Source organism: Cyprinus carpio, chromosome B23, assembly GCF_018340385.1.
Source record: "Cyprinus carpio isolate SPL01 chromosome B23, ASM1834038v1, whole genome shotgun sequence".
NCBI classification, from domain to species: Eukaryota; Metazoa; Chordata; class Actinopteri; order Cypriniformes; family Cyprinidae; genus Cyprinus; species Cyprinus carpio.
This window is the reverse complement of record NC_056619.1, coordinates 18,578,403-18,595,887: the sequence shown is the minus strand read 5'-3', so window position 1 is coordinate 18,595,887 and position 17,485 is coordinate 18,578,403. Positions and strand designations below refer to the sequence as shown.

Genomic DNA, 17,485 nt, shown 5'->3' with positions numbered 1-17,485 from the left:
TTATTTATTTTGTTTTATTTTTAACAGCTAATCCATACTGTCTACATTTAAAGGGTTAGTTCACCCAAAAAATAAAATTTTGTCATGAATTAATGATCCTTTTGTCCTTCCAAACCTGTAAGACCTTCTTTCATCACACAAATTAAGATATTTTTGATTAAATCTGAGAGCTTTCTGTGTGCCTCAATGTTTTAAAAGGCTTTATTTGTAAAGTTGTAGTTAAAATGTCTTCCAACTGACTTTGAAATGTAAATGTATCTAATATGAACGTTTTTACCTTCCTCATTGCTATTCAGCTGGTTTCCACTTGAGTGCAGTATACATCAAATAGAAATCACTGGGTGAGACTTGTTGTGGCTGTAACTTATTTTTGGAATGAGCGTTCAGAGGAAAAAGAAAAAAACACTGCAGTATAATGCTATTATATTATAGTGTACATTTCTTTTAAGATAACAAGAAAAAAAAGTACACTCTTTCAGTTGATGCTTTGGTCAGGTCAGTAAACACACAATTTTGCTTTTTTTATTGTCCAAATAAAACACATGGCTGGGGATCGACATCCTTTTTACAGTCGACAGCAACAGTCTTGCAGGTGCAGTGTAAGGCTTAACGTCTTTTAGCATGTCTACGGTAAAAATCCAGCATTAACCAGAGTGAACGAGTATGATCCACAATGATAAAGTACAGCATACATGGCTGTGCTGAGGTGTTCCAGCTAGCACCAACATAATAACACAAATGGACATACGTAATGGTTATGCCAAGAAGTGAAATAGTTACAATGGGTTAATGGACTTAGCAATAACATTATATCAGTAAACATTGCGCAAACCCAAGGATTATTCATCTTCTCTCTATTCAACAGCCCAATAGGCAATCAATGCAAAATACTATGTTCTCAGTCATTTGTACACAACAGGGTCACTGTTCTGTTTTAGAAAGAAAGAAAGAAAGAAAGACAAGATAGCTGCTGTTTTGATCAGAGTAAAAATATACATTCTCATCAATTGGTATGCTATTAGATGATATGACCAAATGTATCATTGCCTTAATTTAAATGTTAAATAAAAGAGACAGAAGATACTGTATGGATTTGTTCATATCCATCAAAATGTTCACTATCCAAACATTTGTGAGTATTATTGCACCAAATTATGTCAATTACAAGAAATGGCATAATCATAATGCTGATAACTTTTCATGAACCCTAAAAGGAGAACTATTTTGAAACGTAAACATATCCCATATGATTTTTTCCCTTCAGCAGTCACACAAGTACTTTAAAATGTGCACAAGTAATCTTTGATAGCTCAGACATATTTTAATACTGTGGTATAACCATACATTCCTATTACAGGCATATAATAAACCGGTTTGATCACGGTTCTTTGTCCTTGTGATGAACATTCATTCAGTTCTCTTTATAGGTGCACTCAGCCATTTTTCAGCATCAGACCCATTATTTCCATCATGACACAAATGTCCTTTGAGAACATTTAAAAAAAATCCCACATTTTTCAGTGATATGCAATTTTTCACTTGAAAGGTATGCGGAAATGTCTTGAAAAGAGACCTTGATAATTGTGAACGGTTTCTTTTTTTTAAACATAAAGAGTGTTCCTTGCAAAGTCTGATCCCTGTTCTTGAAGGCAACATATTCTGTGCTTAATAAAATGCCTAGATGTTATCAGAAGCTCAACCCTTCAATTATCTAACACAAACTGTTTTCATATATTCGCTAATGTTTATACAGGGTTAAATGCACCTTTCAGATGCTAAATACCCAAACGTAAGAAAGTCTTAAGGCCTTTAATGAGACACTTACACATTTTACTTGCACCTACCACGACCTCAATACCCACAGAATTACGACCAAGTGGATTCAGTATTTGTTGTTTATGGCAGCTGCCACAAGAGATTTAAAAACACCTAGGATGGTCTGAAATGGTGTTTAGGATGTGTTTAAGCACCATTGCTGTTAATGTACCACACTGATATGTTGTTTTACTCATTACAGATTTACCATGGCTTCACTGCTTTTTTTTTTTTCATTCATTTGGCCAGACCCCTGCCTAACCTCCTAACCCAATAACCTGTAGTAATGTGTAATGACACCACAGGGTGGCTCTTTTCAAGACACTAGTGCATCATGTGCTTGCACAACAAGAGTCAATAACGGGTCAAGTGGAGATCTGACAAACTCTTCCTCTTCACCAAATAAAGCTGGACGCAACTGACTTTTCTGCACACTAACACATTTTTTATTTGGAGAAGGTAAAACGTTCAGACTGTTGTCTCATATTCCATCACTTCCTTCGGTGTGCCTAGACAGCGGTACTGGATCCTCGGTGTGACTGGAGAAGCAGCTTCCAGCACCAAAATGGTCTTTCGCAGCCTGCGATCAATGAAGTGGGCATCCCAGGCTGGGTACTGCTTCCTGGGAAGGTCGATGCGAATTACCGGCCCCTCTGTCCTTGGTGTGAGGCGAGGCACAGCAGTCCGCGAGGCCTTCAGGGTCCGCATCTTAAACACTTCTCCAATGTCTCCTCCTGGTACTGACTCTACTCCTTTAGTCCTCTGCAGAGTCCGTGGCGGGCTGCTCACTGCATCCAGAGGAGGAGGAGCGGAGGTGGGTGATGAGATACAAGGATCTGAAACAGCACCCACCTGGACATCGCAACATCCAATATAGGCCCCAGACACAGAGCCATCAGGGTGCAACAGGCAGTAGTAGACAAACATAAAAAATGTGCCCAGGGCGTAGCTACAGGCCACCACGCACACCACCACCACGGCGTAAAAGTCTGAAAAGCGCTGGCTGCGATATATGTACCACACGGCAGTGAGGGCCACATTTTCACCCAGGATTATGAGGCTGTAAAGAAGCAGACGGCACCGCGTGGGGCCCTCACGGACACTGAACCAGCAGAATATGTACACGATGCCCACCATCATGTTGTAGATGATCTCTTCCCACTTGGACATGCAGAAGTCCGTCTCACCTTGGATGATCCAGAAGGTCATGGCACACCAGTGGGCCACAATGAAAATGCCGAAGTAGAGCTGGAAAATGGAAACGAAGAGGGCGAAGGCCATGGCGCGGGCTCCCACTGTGAACAGGTGCCACAGCATGTTCACCACCACTGCTTTATACGACATTGGGAGCTTGTCATCACGAGAGTCCCGTAATGCCTTCTGATAAGACGCCATCATCCAGCCCAGAGACACTAGAGAGGCGGACGCAGACAGACCTAGATCAAATGAAGCACAATGAGAAAGAGTGTCAGAGAGAAAATAGGTTGGGTTCTTGGATAGTTAGATGGTGTTTCAGTGTACTAAGGACATCTAAGTAGCTACCTGGCTATTGGTTAAAACCGCATGGTCTATAAAATAATAAATATCCAGTAACAATAAATAATAAATTATATTAAAATAATTTATTTAGACTTTTATTATAAATATTATTATTTTTTTATATAAAGCTTTTATATTTTCACTGTACTAAAGCCAAAACTAACTGAAATATTATGTGGACAATATTTACTTTCTATTAATTTTAAATATCTTTTGGTAATGTTATGGTAACATTAGATAACTTTTAACATAATGGCAATATTCAAAATGACTATCCATTTGATTAATGTATTTTACATGTAAATTAGATATTTGGGGTGGTATACCTCAAGTAGCTACTTTGCTATTGTTTAGCACTGCATGGTCTATAAAATATAATGAATATAATAAAAATAAATGTTAATAAAATAAACTAAAAATAAAATAATTAAAAAAACATAATAACAATAATAATAATAATGTTTTTGAAATCCTAATATTATTATTGTTGTTGTTATTTTACAATAAATCTTTCATATTTTCATTGTACTAAAGTGAAATTGAATTAAAATTTTATGTGGACAATATTTTGTGGTAACGCTTTATTTTAAGGTGTCCTTGTTACACGTTACATGTACTTTACTATTATAATAACAATTAATTATTCATAATTTCATGCAACTAAACCTAAACCAAACCCTAATCCTAACCATATATTAAGTACATAGTTAATTAATATTTATCTCAATACTTAAATGTATTGCACTGTAACAAGGACACCTTGAAATAAAGTGTAGCCTACTTTGTTTTTTAGCCCATTATCATAGTAATGTAAGCTATAGCTATAATGTTTTAAAAAAATAGATTTTCCAACTGTTAAAAATTAGGCTGCCAAAAGGAATAAATAATTGTGATTTATTTTATAGTTACTATACACTTATGCCAAAAATCATTTTTATTTTACAATAATTTTACAAGACACATTAGAGACAAAGTGAATAATTTAGCAATAAAATACTTTAAATTCATTTCAAATCAAAACCTACAGAGGCAAGTTTTATACTTAAGCAAAAAATACTTCAAGTTGATTTCAAATTAAAACCTATACCAATGTGTAACCATTCACATGAGTCTGTACAGTATATGAAGAATGACAGTACACCTCACCATCCCTCTCAGGAAAAAATAAATAAAATCTGTTTGAGTGCTGGTACACTCTTGAGAAGCTCTCATGAATATTTAATCAGATTCCTGTCTGGCCATTCATCAGCTCACCCATTTCGTCAGGAGCAGTCAAAATGGAAAATCTCTCCTAATCAGCAAAAACATAATCATTAGTCAGTTCTCCAGCCGTCTCACATTGCACTGGATATGATTATGAGCGATTATGGCAGACCCAGCAAAGCACCTTAATCATACTATCAGTCTTCAGACTGGAAAAGTGCAGGTCAGGACAGACCAAGAGGAAACACTCTTGCACTGATGCCAGTATTCTCTACACTGCTGACTGTGCCCTGCTCATCTCCTGAGAACTGGATATGCTTTGTTGTGGAATCACATTTCGGCTCTCCTCAGGTTCATTTTTATCTTTCTGGAAAAAAAGCCTTCAGCAGTCTGAATAAATGTAATATGAGTAGGGCTGCCACAGAGTAAATACTGCAGCTCTCTAAACTCTGGTCCGAATGGCATGGAAAGAAAGAAAGATGTCACATGAAATAACATTTTTTAAACAAAAATCACATCCTTTAGTTAACTAGCTCTGGGCGCTCCATAAAAGTCACAGTTTGCGGTTTGACATTTGGATAAAATTCCTCAGGGAACATCTAACAGTGGTAGCAATTGTTCCCATTGAGCTGAACTAATGCAACAGTGAGTTCTCGCAGCTCTGTAATCAAAGGCACCTGTCAGGTGGCTTTGTAACTACCACATGTACTGTTCCCTTCTTACAGAGCCAAAGATAGACTAAAGCAATTAAACTACACAATTAATGATGATTTTAACATGTCACAATTATGAAGACACTGACATGAACATCTAATTAGGTAATATTCTAAATGATCCCTTGATTACTGTAATTTTCATGTTAAATTATATCTCTTTATGATCAAATTTGGAGTGCACTCTTCCAAGGAACAATGAGAAAAAAAACATCTTAACTGCTGTCGGATAGTTTAATCATTAATGAAAGTACTTAAATTTTCATGCACAATGACCTGAAATATGAATGCATGCAACCCGTGGTCTTTCATATTCAGTCACACTTATCACATCCTCGGTAATTTACCAGCTAATTTGCTCTTGGATTGAAAATGAGATGCTATGAAATTGCACTTTGATCCTTAATGATGGCCAAATGAATTTCTGAAACAACTCTTATTGTGTCCCATTTAAATTAGATGCAATACAGAAATCACACTGCAAGAAAGACATTGAATCAAACTCTGTACTCTGTGACCTATTGGATAGCAATATTACAGATTGGGTGACTGATGTAGTAGTCTTTCAATCTCAGACAGTACACCCACAGTCCACCCACAGCACGTTTTCTGACCGTCTGATGTATAGTGCAGTCAAAAATAGGTTGAAATCATCAGTTCTAATCTGACTGGTAGTCTTGGTGATTATAAGGGTCTTTCAAAAACATTAAAATCTTTTACTGACGCAAAACATTAAAATAGTAAATTATGTTAGGAAAATGTTACATTCAATACTTCTACCTTTTGAAGTCTGATTATGAAGCTGTGCCCATAAACACCACATAAAGACAAAACAAACTGTGATTGATAGCTTTATATTTTTATCTTCTATATCTTATATCTTCTTGTCTAAGTGGGTGGTTCTTAGTGATACAAATTTACTGTCACTGTCTGGCTTAAAACTATTGATGAAATGTGAATATAATGCATATGATACAGACAAACAGCACAGGCCCAACTTCTTCTAGCATACTTGGTGAGCTGTTTTTAATCATAGGTGTCATCAACTTACCCTGCAAAGGGAGGACCTGGCCGGTCTGGACCATAATGCTGAGTTGCAGAACGAGCTGGGGTGCGCTCTTCAGGAAAGTCTCAAGCAACCTCAGCATGCTAATGTCAGCGTTCTCAAACATCGTACGCCAATAGAAGTGTTTGTGCTCGTGGTCCCCACGCCAGCGGCTTTGCACGCCCAGATATAAGGCATGGACATACCTGGGGTAAAAAGCATAGGATAAGACCTCCAGATAATTTTTTTTCTAACACATCACCATAACTTGCATCAGAAAATGCTAAATTACAAAACTACACCAATGCTCCAAGTATTCAATTAAAAAAACAAAAAAAAAAAAAAACAGTAAAATCTTAAAACAATTAATAAAACAAAAAAATAACATTTATTAAAAAGAATATGTTTAAAAATGTATTCTATTCCTTTGATGGCAAAGCTGAATTTTCAGCATCATAACTCAAGTCTTCAGTGTCATATGATCCTTCAGAAATCATTCTTATATGCTCATTTAGTGCTTAAGAAACATTTCATATTATTATCATGCATTTTGAAATTGATGTTTTGCTGATTAATATTTTTGTGGAAACCATGGTACACTACTATCACTTCACTACAGTGCACTACCAGTTTTGTGTAAGACTGTGTAAGAGAAAAACAAAGAAAAGAAAGAAAGATATTAATACAAGGGCACATTAAATTGATCAAAATACATTTATAATGTTACAAAAGATTTCTATTTTTAAAATAAATGCTGTTCTTTTGAAGTGATTTCTGAAGGATCATGTGACACTGAAGACTGAGTAATGGCTGCTGAAAATTCAGCTTTGCATCACAGGAATAAATTACATTTTAAAACATATAGAAACAAATAGAAAGCAGTTATTTTTAACTGTAGTAATATTTCACAACATTACAGTTTTTACTGTATTTTTGATCAAATAAATGCTGCCTTGGTGAGCATAAAATACTTCTTCTTCGGAATTCCATATAACTTTGATGCCAGTTTGCAGGCTTGGAAAAGACAGCGAGTCTGCTTATAGTGTCACTGTGACCAGCTGAAAAAGGCAGTACACTTGTCTGGGCAGACTGCCAGCGCACCATCGAGTGCTCCAGCATGTGATGTTCTACCCTCAGCACCACAGTCTACATGCTGTTGCAGATGTCTTGTGAGACACACCAAGGTCGTACTTGAGATTACATGGATGTCAGAATGCATGTTTTCTAAGGAATAATCACTGTCTCTTACTTCCGTTATTTATAATTTCCTGATTTACGACCCCAGGACTGCACTGTTTATCCTGTGAGATGGATGTAAGTGCCAGAGGAAAGTAGAGAGTGCATGACTTTTGGAAGATATGAAGCAAAACCTGTATCTGTGCATTTATGTGAGGTCCTTGAAAAATCTGACTTTCACTAGACTTTTTTCTTTGTTTCTTTTGACAGGAAGTGCCATGATTTTTCAGTCTGTCTCAAGGGTAGCGAGAGTAATAGAAGTGCTCGCCGGATGTCAGGAGATTGGCAGAATGAATCACCCTGCCTTGATGAGGTCTATAAAATTGCTCCACATCCTTCTCACAACTTGCTGTGTGAGAAAAAAACAGCCTCTGAAAGAAAAATCAAGAAATAAAGAGCCTGCGAGAATGGCTGTCAGCGAGCGTGCCTCAAATTTGACAAGGGACACAAGAGACTTTCTTTCTCTAAATAAAGAGTGTGTTTTCAATGAGACAGAAAAGCTCTCTTTGCTCGTAAAATTCACACTGATGATATCAGACAAAATCAAATCTTGAACCTTGACCATGCAACTCTTTTTTTCTTATTCAAGAAAATAGGAAAATGTGAACAAATAGGCAGTGCTACAGCTGAGAAACCATCTCTCAAACAGCCAGGATTGGCAGGCAATGCATCAGTCTCCATGGTGATGACTGGCAAACATTGCAGCTGACAAGCTCGGCCCATTACTTAGTTTAATATAAACCAATTGGAGACAATCCTCTGCTAGGTCTGCCTTTTGCAAAGACTCTGGCTTCCTCTGAAAAAGACTTTCTATTATAAAGACAGGTCAGAACAGGTTTACTACACTGATTAGGTTGCTGTTCACCTACCATTAAACTCCATTAGAATTCAGCAATATTCAGAATGGCCAATTGACCCATTTTGGTTACTCAGATGGCACAGCAGGCCAAACAGCACTCAGCTATTAACTGGCAGGGTTCCTGTAAGTCAGTTAAATACAATTCCCCCTCTCTGCTAAATTACAACACTGATCACACCCTTGAGAATGACAGCAGAAAGAAAGAAAGAAAGAAAGAAAGAAAGAAAGAAAGAAAGAAAGAAAGAAAGAAAGAAAGAAAGAAAGAAAGACTTGAAATCAAAGTTGAATGTTCTAGATCAGATTTCCAGTTGGCTGGACTCAGGCTGTCATTTATTTTATTGAACAGTTAAGCCCTGCTGAGGTGGTTATGAGACACTGGATCATGTCATCATGTAACAGAATTAGGAAAATGGAAGTGCTTTCTATTTCCTGTAGCCATATACAGTACATTTCTTTCGTTCTTTGCTGTCCTTCTCAAGAATGTGATCAGAGAATGTTGTTGTAATCTTTGACTCTCTATAGATTCTTTAACAAAATTTTTAAAGCTATTTCACAATAGTGAGTATAAATCAATGTAGTACCATCTACCAGCTAGGGAGAAAGTGAAAGACAATGTTCCTGCATCAGTACAATCAATTTAGGGTGGAATGATCTGTATCTATCTATGCTATTGCTTTACAGTACCTACATTCAGTAACTGACTCATTTAATGCATTCAATGAACACATAGTATTTAGAATTTGCACAACATTTGACAGACTTCTGCTGACAAATGGATGAGGATTCCTTCATTTCCAGATTATTGTATTTTTCAGTAAAAAGAAATATATAAAAAATAAACAAAGTTGAGTACGAATGTCAGTTCAGAATTAATTAGAGCTTGATATTTTGACCCTTATGCATAATAGACAGAATTTAGGAATGTAAAGACATTTAAAATGTTTTTTTCTTGAATTAGCATCAAACACTGAAAAAATACTTTATGCATAAACATATTCAGATTTCTGTCTTTTAAATGTATTAAATTCATCCCATCAGTGCTCAACCAGACATACCTTCAAACAAGCACAAACCTAAATCACACTAAAACACACACTGCCTACAGCTTCCCTCGGTTTATCAAACACACAGTAACCACAGCTTAAGTTTTATTAGGTTCCTTTTCTTGTCACAGTAAATCCCAGTGCACCGTCTCTCAGGAATATGTCTCAAATAGGAATTAAGCTGTTTGGCCAGCAGCAACAGACATCCTCTATCTCTCCTCTAGAATGTGTCCTCACATCTTCTCAGTAGAGTTTTACTTTGGTATCCAGAGGGGAAAATCAATCACACAGTGCTTGCAAATTATCTCATTGTCACAGATGAGGTGTTTTTCGCCTTCACTCCTGCTCACTCACACTTTAGGTCTGAATCTTATGTATTTATATAAATAAATAAAAAAATTAAACACACTTTTGGCATGCTCAAAAGGGCACCACACCTGAAACAAACAAATGACTCTTATGAACCGATCATTTTTAGTGAATCAAAAACCAACAGCGAAACCAGTGTAGTTCACAAACAAATGATTTATTGTTTTATGAATCATTCAGAAAGACTTTAATGAACATGCTGAATCCATTGTGTCAAGATAATCATTGCTTTCAGTGATGGAGTATTGTTCAAAAATGTACATGTACATTATGTATATTACAATGAATATGTAAACCAATTAAAGCTGTTGCCTTCATTTCTTATGTTCTACAAACTTTTGCAGCACATGTAGTGATTTCTTTCTGTGTAAAGGTGTCTTTTCACCTTTGAGGGATGTGACTGATCTTGATTGATCCTGCTCATCTGATGCTGCAGTGAACATGGAATCGAAAACTGTCTTTGAACATGTGCAGTGAACCAGGTCAGAGTACCCAGAGGGGACTTTTGAAAATGGCTCACTCAAAATGCTCAGTGAAGTCTTTGGTTAAACTAAAATGTAAGAAAGAGAATATTTTATTTGGCATCAGTTAGTTGTATCATTATTTTATGTCTGATGTAAAGACATGAGGGGGAATTGCTTTATGATGGCTAACTTTCATATCAAACCACACAGTTTTCACATATTCTCCCTCTCAATCATTCTCTCAAGTATGCATCTCAACCCTAAAAATGGGCATTTATTTTCACATCTACTCTCCACCTATCATTCCTCACCTGTCCTTCTTTGCAGCAGCTCAGCGCTCTTTCAATCTCTGGCTGTCTGCTGCAGGTAAAGGACATGTAAACACTACAGCTATAATCCCTGTAATGCAGAGATGTGACAAGCTCAGTGCCGGTGGCAGCTTTAATGGTATTACTGCTAATTCCAATCAAACAAAGACAGAAAGCCTGGGAAGCTCTGGTCGAAAGCTTTTAAGCAAAGACTCAGTCAGAGAGTAGGCTACTAGTAAGAGGTGAAGAACAGAAAGAAATCCATTGCAGGTCAAACAGAGGTAACATGAAAATGGCAAAATGTGCTTCCTAAAAGGTGCTATTCTTAGCTATATTAATAGAAAGGGCCAAAGAGAGAGCAGAGGATATTTCATTAGAGATTGGCCTGCAGTGTGAAATGATTTTTTCGTTAGTGGCACTGGAAATATTTTGAGTTAATTATATATTCATGGGAACTTAGCTCAGAAGGGCTTAGGCTAAAATTCTCAAGGCTAATTTGTGAATAAAAGGGATAATGGTTTGATTTATTCAAATGAGATGAAAATAATTTCCCAATTGTGCCTTATTTGCAGGCTGACTGGTTTGTTTTGAATTGCAGATATCCTCATTCTCTTTCTGAAAAGTGTCTGCTGTCTTATTACATGAACACATGAACTTCATCTCCAGAGGTGCTCTGAGAGTCACTTCACCAGCATTTCACCATTTCATTTCATATAGAATATAGAATTATGACAAACTTATATTACTATTGCACTGTAGAATGTACTTCTTAAAGCAATACCACTACTACTACTTATACATTTTATTTAAACACACAGAAATGCAAAGGTCTTCATTATAACCCGTCAATAAAAGTTTGGTCTAACTTGAAGAAATTATGACAGGAATATATGTATATATACTGTTGCACAGAAGAATGTACTTCTTAATAATAATTGTTGTCCATATTTTAATTTAAACCATAAATATGCCAAATTAAATAAAATGAAAAGGAATGTAATATTTTTTCATTTGCTTATATTTAATAATTGTATTACACTTTTAAAAGATGAATTAAATTGTTAGTAAATTTGTATTTAATATTATAATGTTTATATTCTGTGTGCTCCTGACAGTAAAATGAGCCCCTATAAACCTATATAATGGTCCAGTCAAAGACAAAAATACAGTGACACAGATTTTTAGTCATACCACCCAGCACCAATTACGGTGAATTTGGTAAAAAAAAAAAAAAAAAAAAAAAAAAAATACAAGATCAGGAGCAGAGGTCTGATGAAAAACTGAGTAACAGATAGAGAATGACACATGTGGCATGAGAAGCACAGCACACGTGTTGTGACAGCAGCATAAATGAAGCTTGATCGAAATGACCAGCAGCTTTGTGATATCAATGGCAGAAAACGTCATTAACCCTGTGTTACCCTGCGGGTCAGCCAGCAGCGAGGTCCAGTCACACAGAAGCTTGACCTGTCACTGCTGATCAACGCAGGAAGTGAAAGACAAGCACATCGCCATTTCTGTGTTTACAACCACAATTACACAGCACTCACTCCCTACACATGCCTCTAATATGTGTGGGTGTGTTCCTATTGATTTATATGTGAGTGGATTAAACTTTTGGCTGTGATCGTGGGCTGCAAATTTTTTCTCAGCATTATTATGGAAATTGCATTGTGAGTTGCAGCACGCTGTCTGTCAGCAATCAAGATGCTTAGCACTTGATAGACACTTGCACATTCTGCTCATGGCAACCACACTGAGCGAAAAGAGTGTGAGAACGCAAAATCTGATGTCACTGTTTCTTGAGCTGAGTTCAGAAAGGAGTCTTATCTTGTAAAAAATAACCATCTTTATGACTTTATGTCAACTTTTAGGTAAAATCTGGTGCATATAAACAGCTCAGGCCCCTTTAAAGGAGTAGTTTACCCAAAAATGAAAATGTATTACTCACCCTCATGCCATCTAACATGTAGATGACTCCAGTCCATCAATTAACATCTTGTGAAGTGAAAAGCTGCCATTATTAATGTGTCATAACTATAAACCATCATGCAAGTTTATAATCCCTATAACACCTCCTCCAGTGAAAAAGTTAATTCCCTGTTGTTGTCTCACATCAAAATCCACCGACATATTTTAGAACTGTTTTTTGTTGATCTGTGAGTATTTCTTTTAACTTTTCACTGGAGAAAGCAATATTATGGATAGATGGCTCATATTTTAACCGGAAGCAAAGGTTTGAAGTTAAAAACTCTTGCTGATGGATTTGTTTCTTACACACAAGCAGCTTTTCACTTCATTAATTTAACTGATTTATGGACTGGAGTCGTGTGGTTTACTTATAGAATGTTTTAATGTTTTTATCAGCTGTTTGGACTCTCATTCTGACGGCACCCATTCACTGCAGGGGATCCATTTATAAAAAATAAAAAAAAAAATAAAAAACTCCAAATCTGTTCCAATGAAGAAACAAACTCATCTACATCTTGGATGGCCTGAGAGTGAGTCAGTTTCCACATATTGTCATTCATGGGTGAACTATTCCTTTAAACAGAAAAATAAATGACAGAAAAAACTCAAACAAAATTCTTAAATTCAAAATTCATCACAGCTATGTTTGAAATTAAACTAGTGGCATCAGTAAGTAATATTACAAAAATCTTTTGCACTGCTCTAAAGACAAAGGGATTTTCAGAGTGTGCATAAGGCGATTTCTGGTGGACAGATTGAATGAGTGGATGAGTGGAGGAGTCTCTCCGGGAGATTATTGACCCAGAAGCTCATGAGAGGTGGAGGAGGAAGAAGAGGAGGAGCCTAGAACCAAACGGCTTGGAGATAATGATGAACTGGCATGGGATGACAGGAAATGCAAGGAGGATCCCGTTTCCTCACTATTACTGCAGGACAGTCAATGCAAACTAACAGCGGTGAGGTTGAGTACTGTGATATCTTGCATCATTTCTATTGTAATTTTCCCATCATAGACACCACGTACTGAATGTATGTTCAAGTGACTGATTCTTAAATTACCATCCTATATTTGGCCTGCTGAAATATGTGCTTTCAAATATGAAAGCCTATTAAATCCAATCAATCTGTGCCAAACTACATAAATACTGACTGCAATAAAAGTGGTTCCTATAGTATTTTCTTAACATAAACCTTGCCATCTTAGTAGTTTAATCATATGGCCCTGAACACCCATGTATGGGTGTGGATTAGTTGCACGCCAAGGGAAGGCATATGATGACAGAACAATATGAATGAACTACTGAGGTAACACCTCAAAGGAATGCACTATAGATTTGTATCTCATACTGAGTTCTATGCACTCACGTACCTCCAGACCTGTGCCAGCTGAAGAACGTGCACGACGCTTTGGAAGAGCCACACGCAGGCTCTGCAGCAGCTCTCAGCGCTGCTCCGGGATCCAGTGACCGCAGCGGAGCGGCCAGCGCCCCGCTGGTCGCTGTCCTTGGTGCTGAAGTGGCTCTCCGCATTGGACGCCGCTACCATGGCAGCCGCAGCCGTGCCGCTCCCGTTGGCGTCGGAGTAATCGCACGCGAACCATCGGAAGCTGAGCACCTGCACCACCACAGAGGGAATGATGATAAAAACGAGTGTCAGAGCGAACCACCAGTAGTCCCGCCTGAGATAGTAGTCGGCAGCCAGCCACAGGTCTGAAGCCCCGTCCGAGAAAAAGACCAAGAGGGCGCAGAGGGTCCAGCAGAAGTCCAGGAGCGAATACTCTTTCCCGACGGGATGGCACTGGGGAGAGCGCTTCTCCAGCCCAGGGAGGCACGTCGGCGGAATGTCATTCTGCACAGAAACGGCTGTACCGTCTGATTTCGCGGCCATGTTTGTTGTAGAAAAGAGAGTAGATAGAAAAGAGCGGTGGGAGGGAGGGGGTCGTGTGTCTGTGTGGGAGGGAGAAAAGAGGGCTGGGACACGCACACACACACACACACACACACACAAACCCTTCTCCTTATTCCTGCTTGAACATCTAGCTCCTGCATTTTCCACCTGAAAGCAATTTATCACGGCAATCGCCGATAGTAAGTGTGCAGACATGCGTGTAGTTTTTATTTAAAAGCCTATACAGTGATATAGAATTAATAATACAGCGACAGGTATAGCGATATCCAATCTCATGGCCTGAGAGGAAAGGTACCTCTGCAATCCTGATTCAGATTCAATTTAGCGCCTGTATCTTCATTGTCTCAAGCTAGATCAGTTTATGTAAATATTTTAAAGTTATATTAATCTGTTCAGACCCAAATTATGTCACAGACACAGAAATATGACCATGCTTTATTCCTACTCTTATTGAAACAAATCACCTCAGTAACATCATGTAAGTTAATGTTAGTTATTGAAGCTATCTAACAGTTGTCGTGTGTGTGTGTGTGTGTGTGTGTGTGTGTATAGTTCTATTAATAGGATATCATAAATAGGCTAGTATTATGTTTTTTTTTTTGTATTTTGCTAAATAAACAACACATGTAAATGTACATAAGATACAAAGCTATAGCGTTTAACAGTGTTTCTCATTGCCTTGTAAACAGGGCGCCTCATGGGTATAGTAGCTAAATGAAGTCATAATCTCCCCTTGAAGTGCAAATGCACTCATTTAAAACAGCTTCCACCACCACCACAGTCAGTACACATTAACATACAATGTGGTGTTGATAAGAATGCGAAGAAAGACCAAAAATGTAATGTCAAGTCTTTTATCAAGTCTAGATATTTGATATTTGTAGATATTGATAACATTAGTCAAATGCTGTATTTTAGTAAGATAAAATAAATAAAAATAAAAATAAAATAACACTAATCAGATTTCAAACGTTTTAAGCTCAAATTCATACTGTGTTTTTTGTGTTTCTCTTTTGTGGTTATATTAAGTTTTCACTACACCTAAACCAAGTTTGGCAATAGGAAATAATACATTTTACTGCCTCCTGAGTTCGAAGACTTTTTCTGAGTGAGCAGAGAGAGCCACCGGCCGCTTCAGTGACAGACTTTTTTCTTTACCTTTTTTTATTATTATTATTATTGCAAAAAACACAGATACAATAAGCCAATACACCATCGTAAGGAGATCCTCAAGAACAAAACAAACTTTTTGTTTTGTTTGTTTGTTTTTTTTTCAGTTCCAAAAGCGTTCCTGTGCTAGTGCTGCCACCTACTGCTAATAATATGTACACGAGATGACGCAGAGCTCTGACAGTAGTTTGGCAGGGACGTGATTGACAGGCTTAAAAAATAAAATCACATTAATGATCACTTCACTGCAAACGGAGACAAATGCTTCAAACCAGTTCATCTCTGGTTCTGACAGGTTTTAAAAATGAGATGGGCTGGTGTCCTTAGCCAGACAGCTATCTGACCAGCAATTCCACGAAAAGGTTGAGATGTTATGGCATATCAAACTAGTTAAAAACATAACCTATACATCCATATCAAAAGCTTTTACAAAACCCGCTGTACAGCAGGTTGCTTATGAATGGCCAAAAAAAAAATGCATGATGATTCATAGTAGGGTGTTCATGTTTTTTTGTTTTTTGTTTTTGTCAATAATATTCTGAGAGTATATATTAAATATTTCTAAACTAAGCAAATCTACATTAACAAAACCAAGTCCTTAACCAACCACAGAGGGGCAGTAAGGAAGTTTCATTTAGCCTTTGATCAAGCGCAAAATATTACAGAAAACCTTTTAAAAATGTACACTATGAGTAGCCTAATCTTTAACAGTGAAAAGAAACTACTTACATCTAAGCCAAACACAAGTGCAGTCATCATACTAAAACAGACCATTATCACTGAACAGTGGATTTGTAGAAATCTATGACCATTTAAAAAATACTGTAGTTATGTTGTCAGAAAATACCAAGGGCCAGATGGTCACAAATATGTGGTTTATTATCTGTCATAAATATTTTATCCATATTTTGACAAACAACCTCTTAGAAAGCACAGGTTGCTTTCAATTATTTACAGACTTTAATGTTTAACATTCCCCAAATCAATAGTTTCCCAATGATGGACATTATTTTTTAATGCTGTTTGAACAACATAAGGTTTATGAACATAATTTCAGAATCTAAGAACCTTCTGACAATTACAGTAACAAAGCTGAATGCTTAGGTACTGAAAACACGGTCTGGGTGTATAGTAACATGATTCTGGTTGTTAAATCTTAACAGGCTGAGACATAGTAAATCATGGACAGAACACATCTTTTTTAATTCAGGGTCTTCTGGTGGCCTTGTTTACAAAAACTATGTCCTCAACTAGCTAGTCAAAACTAATCAATAACAACATGGTTAATGAAGGATTAGAAAAAAAAAGACAAAAATTATTTGTAGGCTACAATTTCAAATTGTTTTTTAATGACAAAACTTGTAATCATTTTTTATTCAGTAAAATTTTCTAATACCTAATAAATAGACCACTTCATCATTTATGACACATTTACATTTATGCATTCGGCAGACACTTTTATCCAAACAGACTTACGTTGCATTCAAAGTACACATTTTGAATCTGTTCATGCAGTCCCTGGGAATCAAACCCACGGCACAAAAATAATAAGACAATACATTGCTCTGTACACATTTTAACATGCATTATTCCACCTCAGTGTCTCTTATTTTCCCACCTAACCAATCTGTATAGAAGAACAAGAAGTTAATTTATGCAGTCTTTATATTATTTGCATCCCTTCAGTCAAGAGTTTAATTAACATATAGTTTAAAAGCTGAAGTGGGACGAGAGGAAGCATAGCATAAGGAGCATATATCAAGCATTAGAACACAATCTGTCAAGCACTTCACACCACACAGACAAAAACAGATGTTTCTGAGATCCTTCACTCCAGCGTGT

The 17,485-nt window shown here is 37.0% G+C and overlaps 1 protein-coding gene across 1 annotated transcript; it reads right to left on the bottom strand.

The window, feature by feature from the left end:
• Window positions 1-483: 483 nt before the first annotated feature.
• Window positions 484-14,487, bottom strand: xkr5l (XK related 5-like). The gene is made up of 3 exons (XM_042750779.1): window positions 13,935-14,487; window positions 6,322-6,521; window positions 484-3,251 (listed from the first exon to the last, which is right to left on the bottom strand). Exons 1-3 carry the CDS (start codon window positions 14,450-14,452, stop codon window positions 2,284-2,286), a joined length of 1,686 nt encoding a protein of 561 aa, XP_042606713.1. The 5' UTR covers window positions 14,453-14,487; the 3' UTR covers window positions 484-2,283.
• Window positions 14,488-17,485: the final 2,998 nt, after the last annotated feature.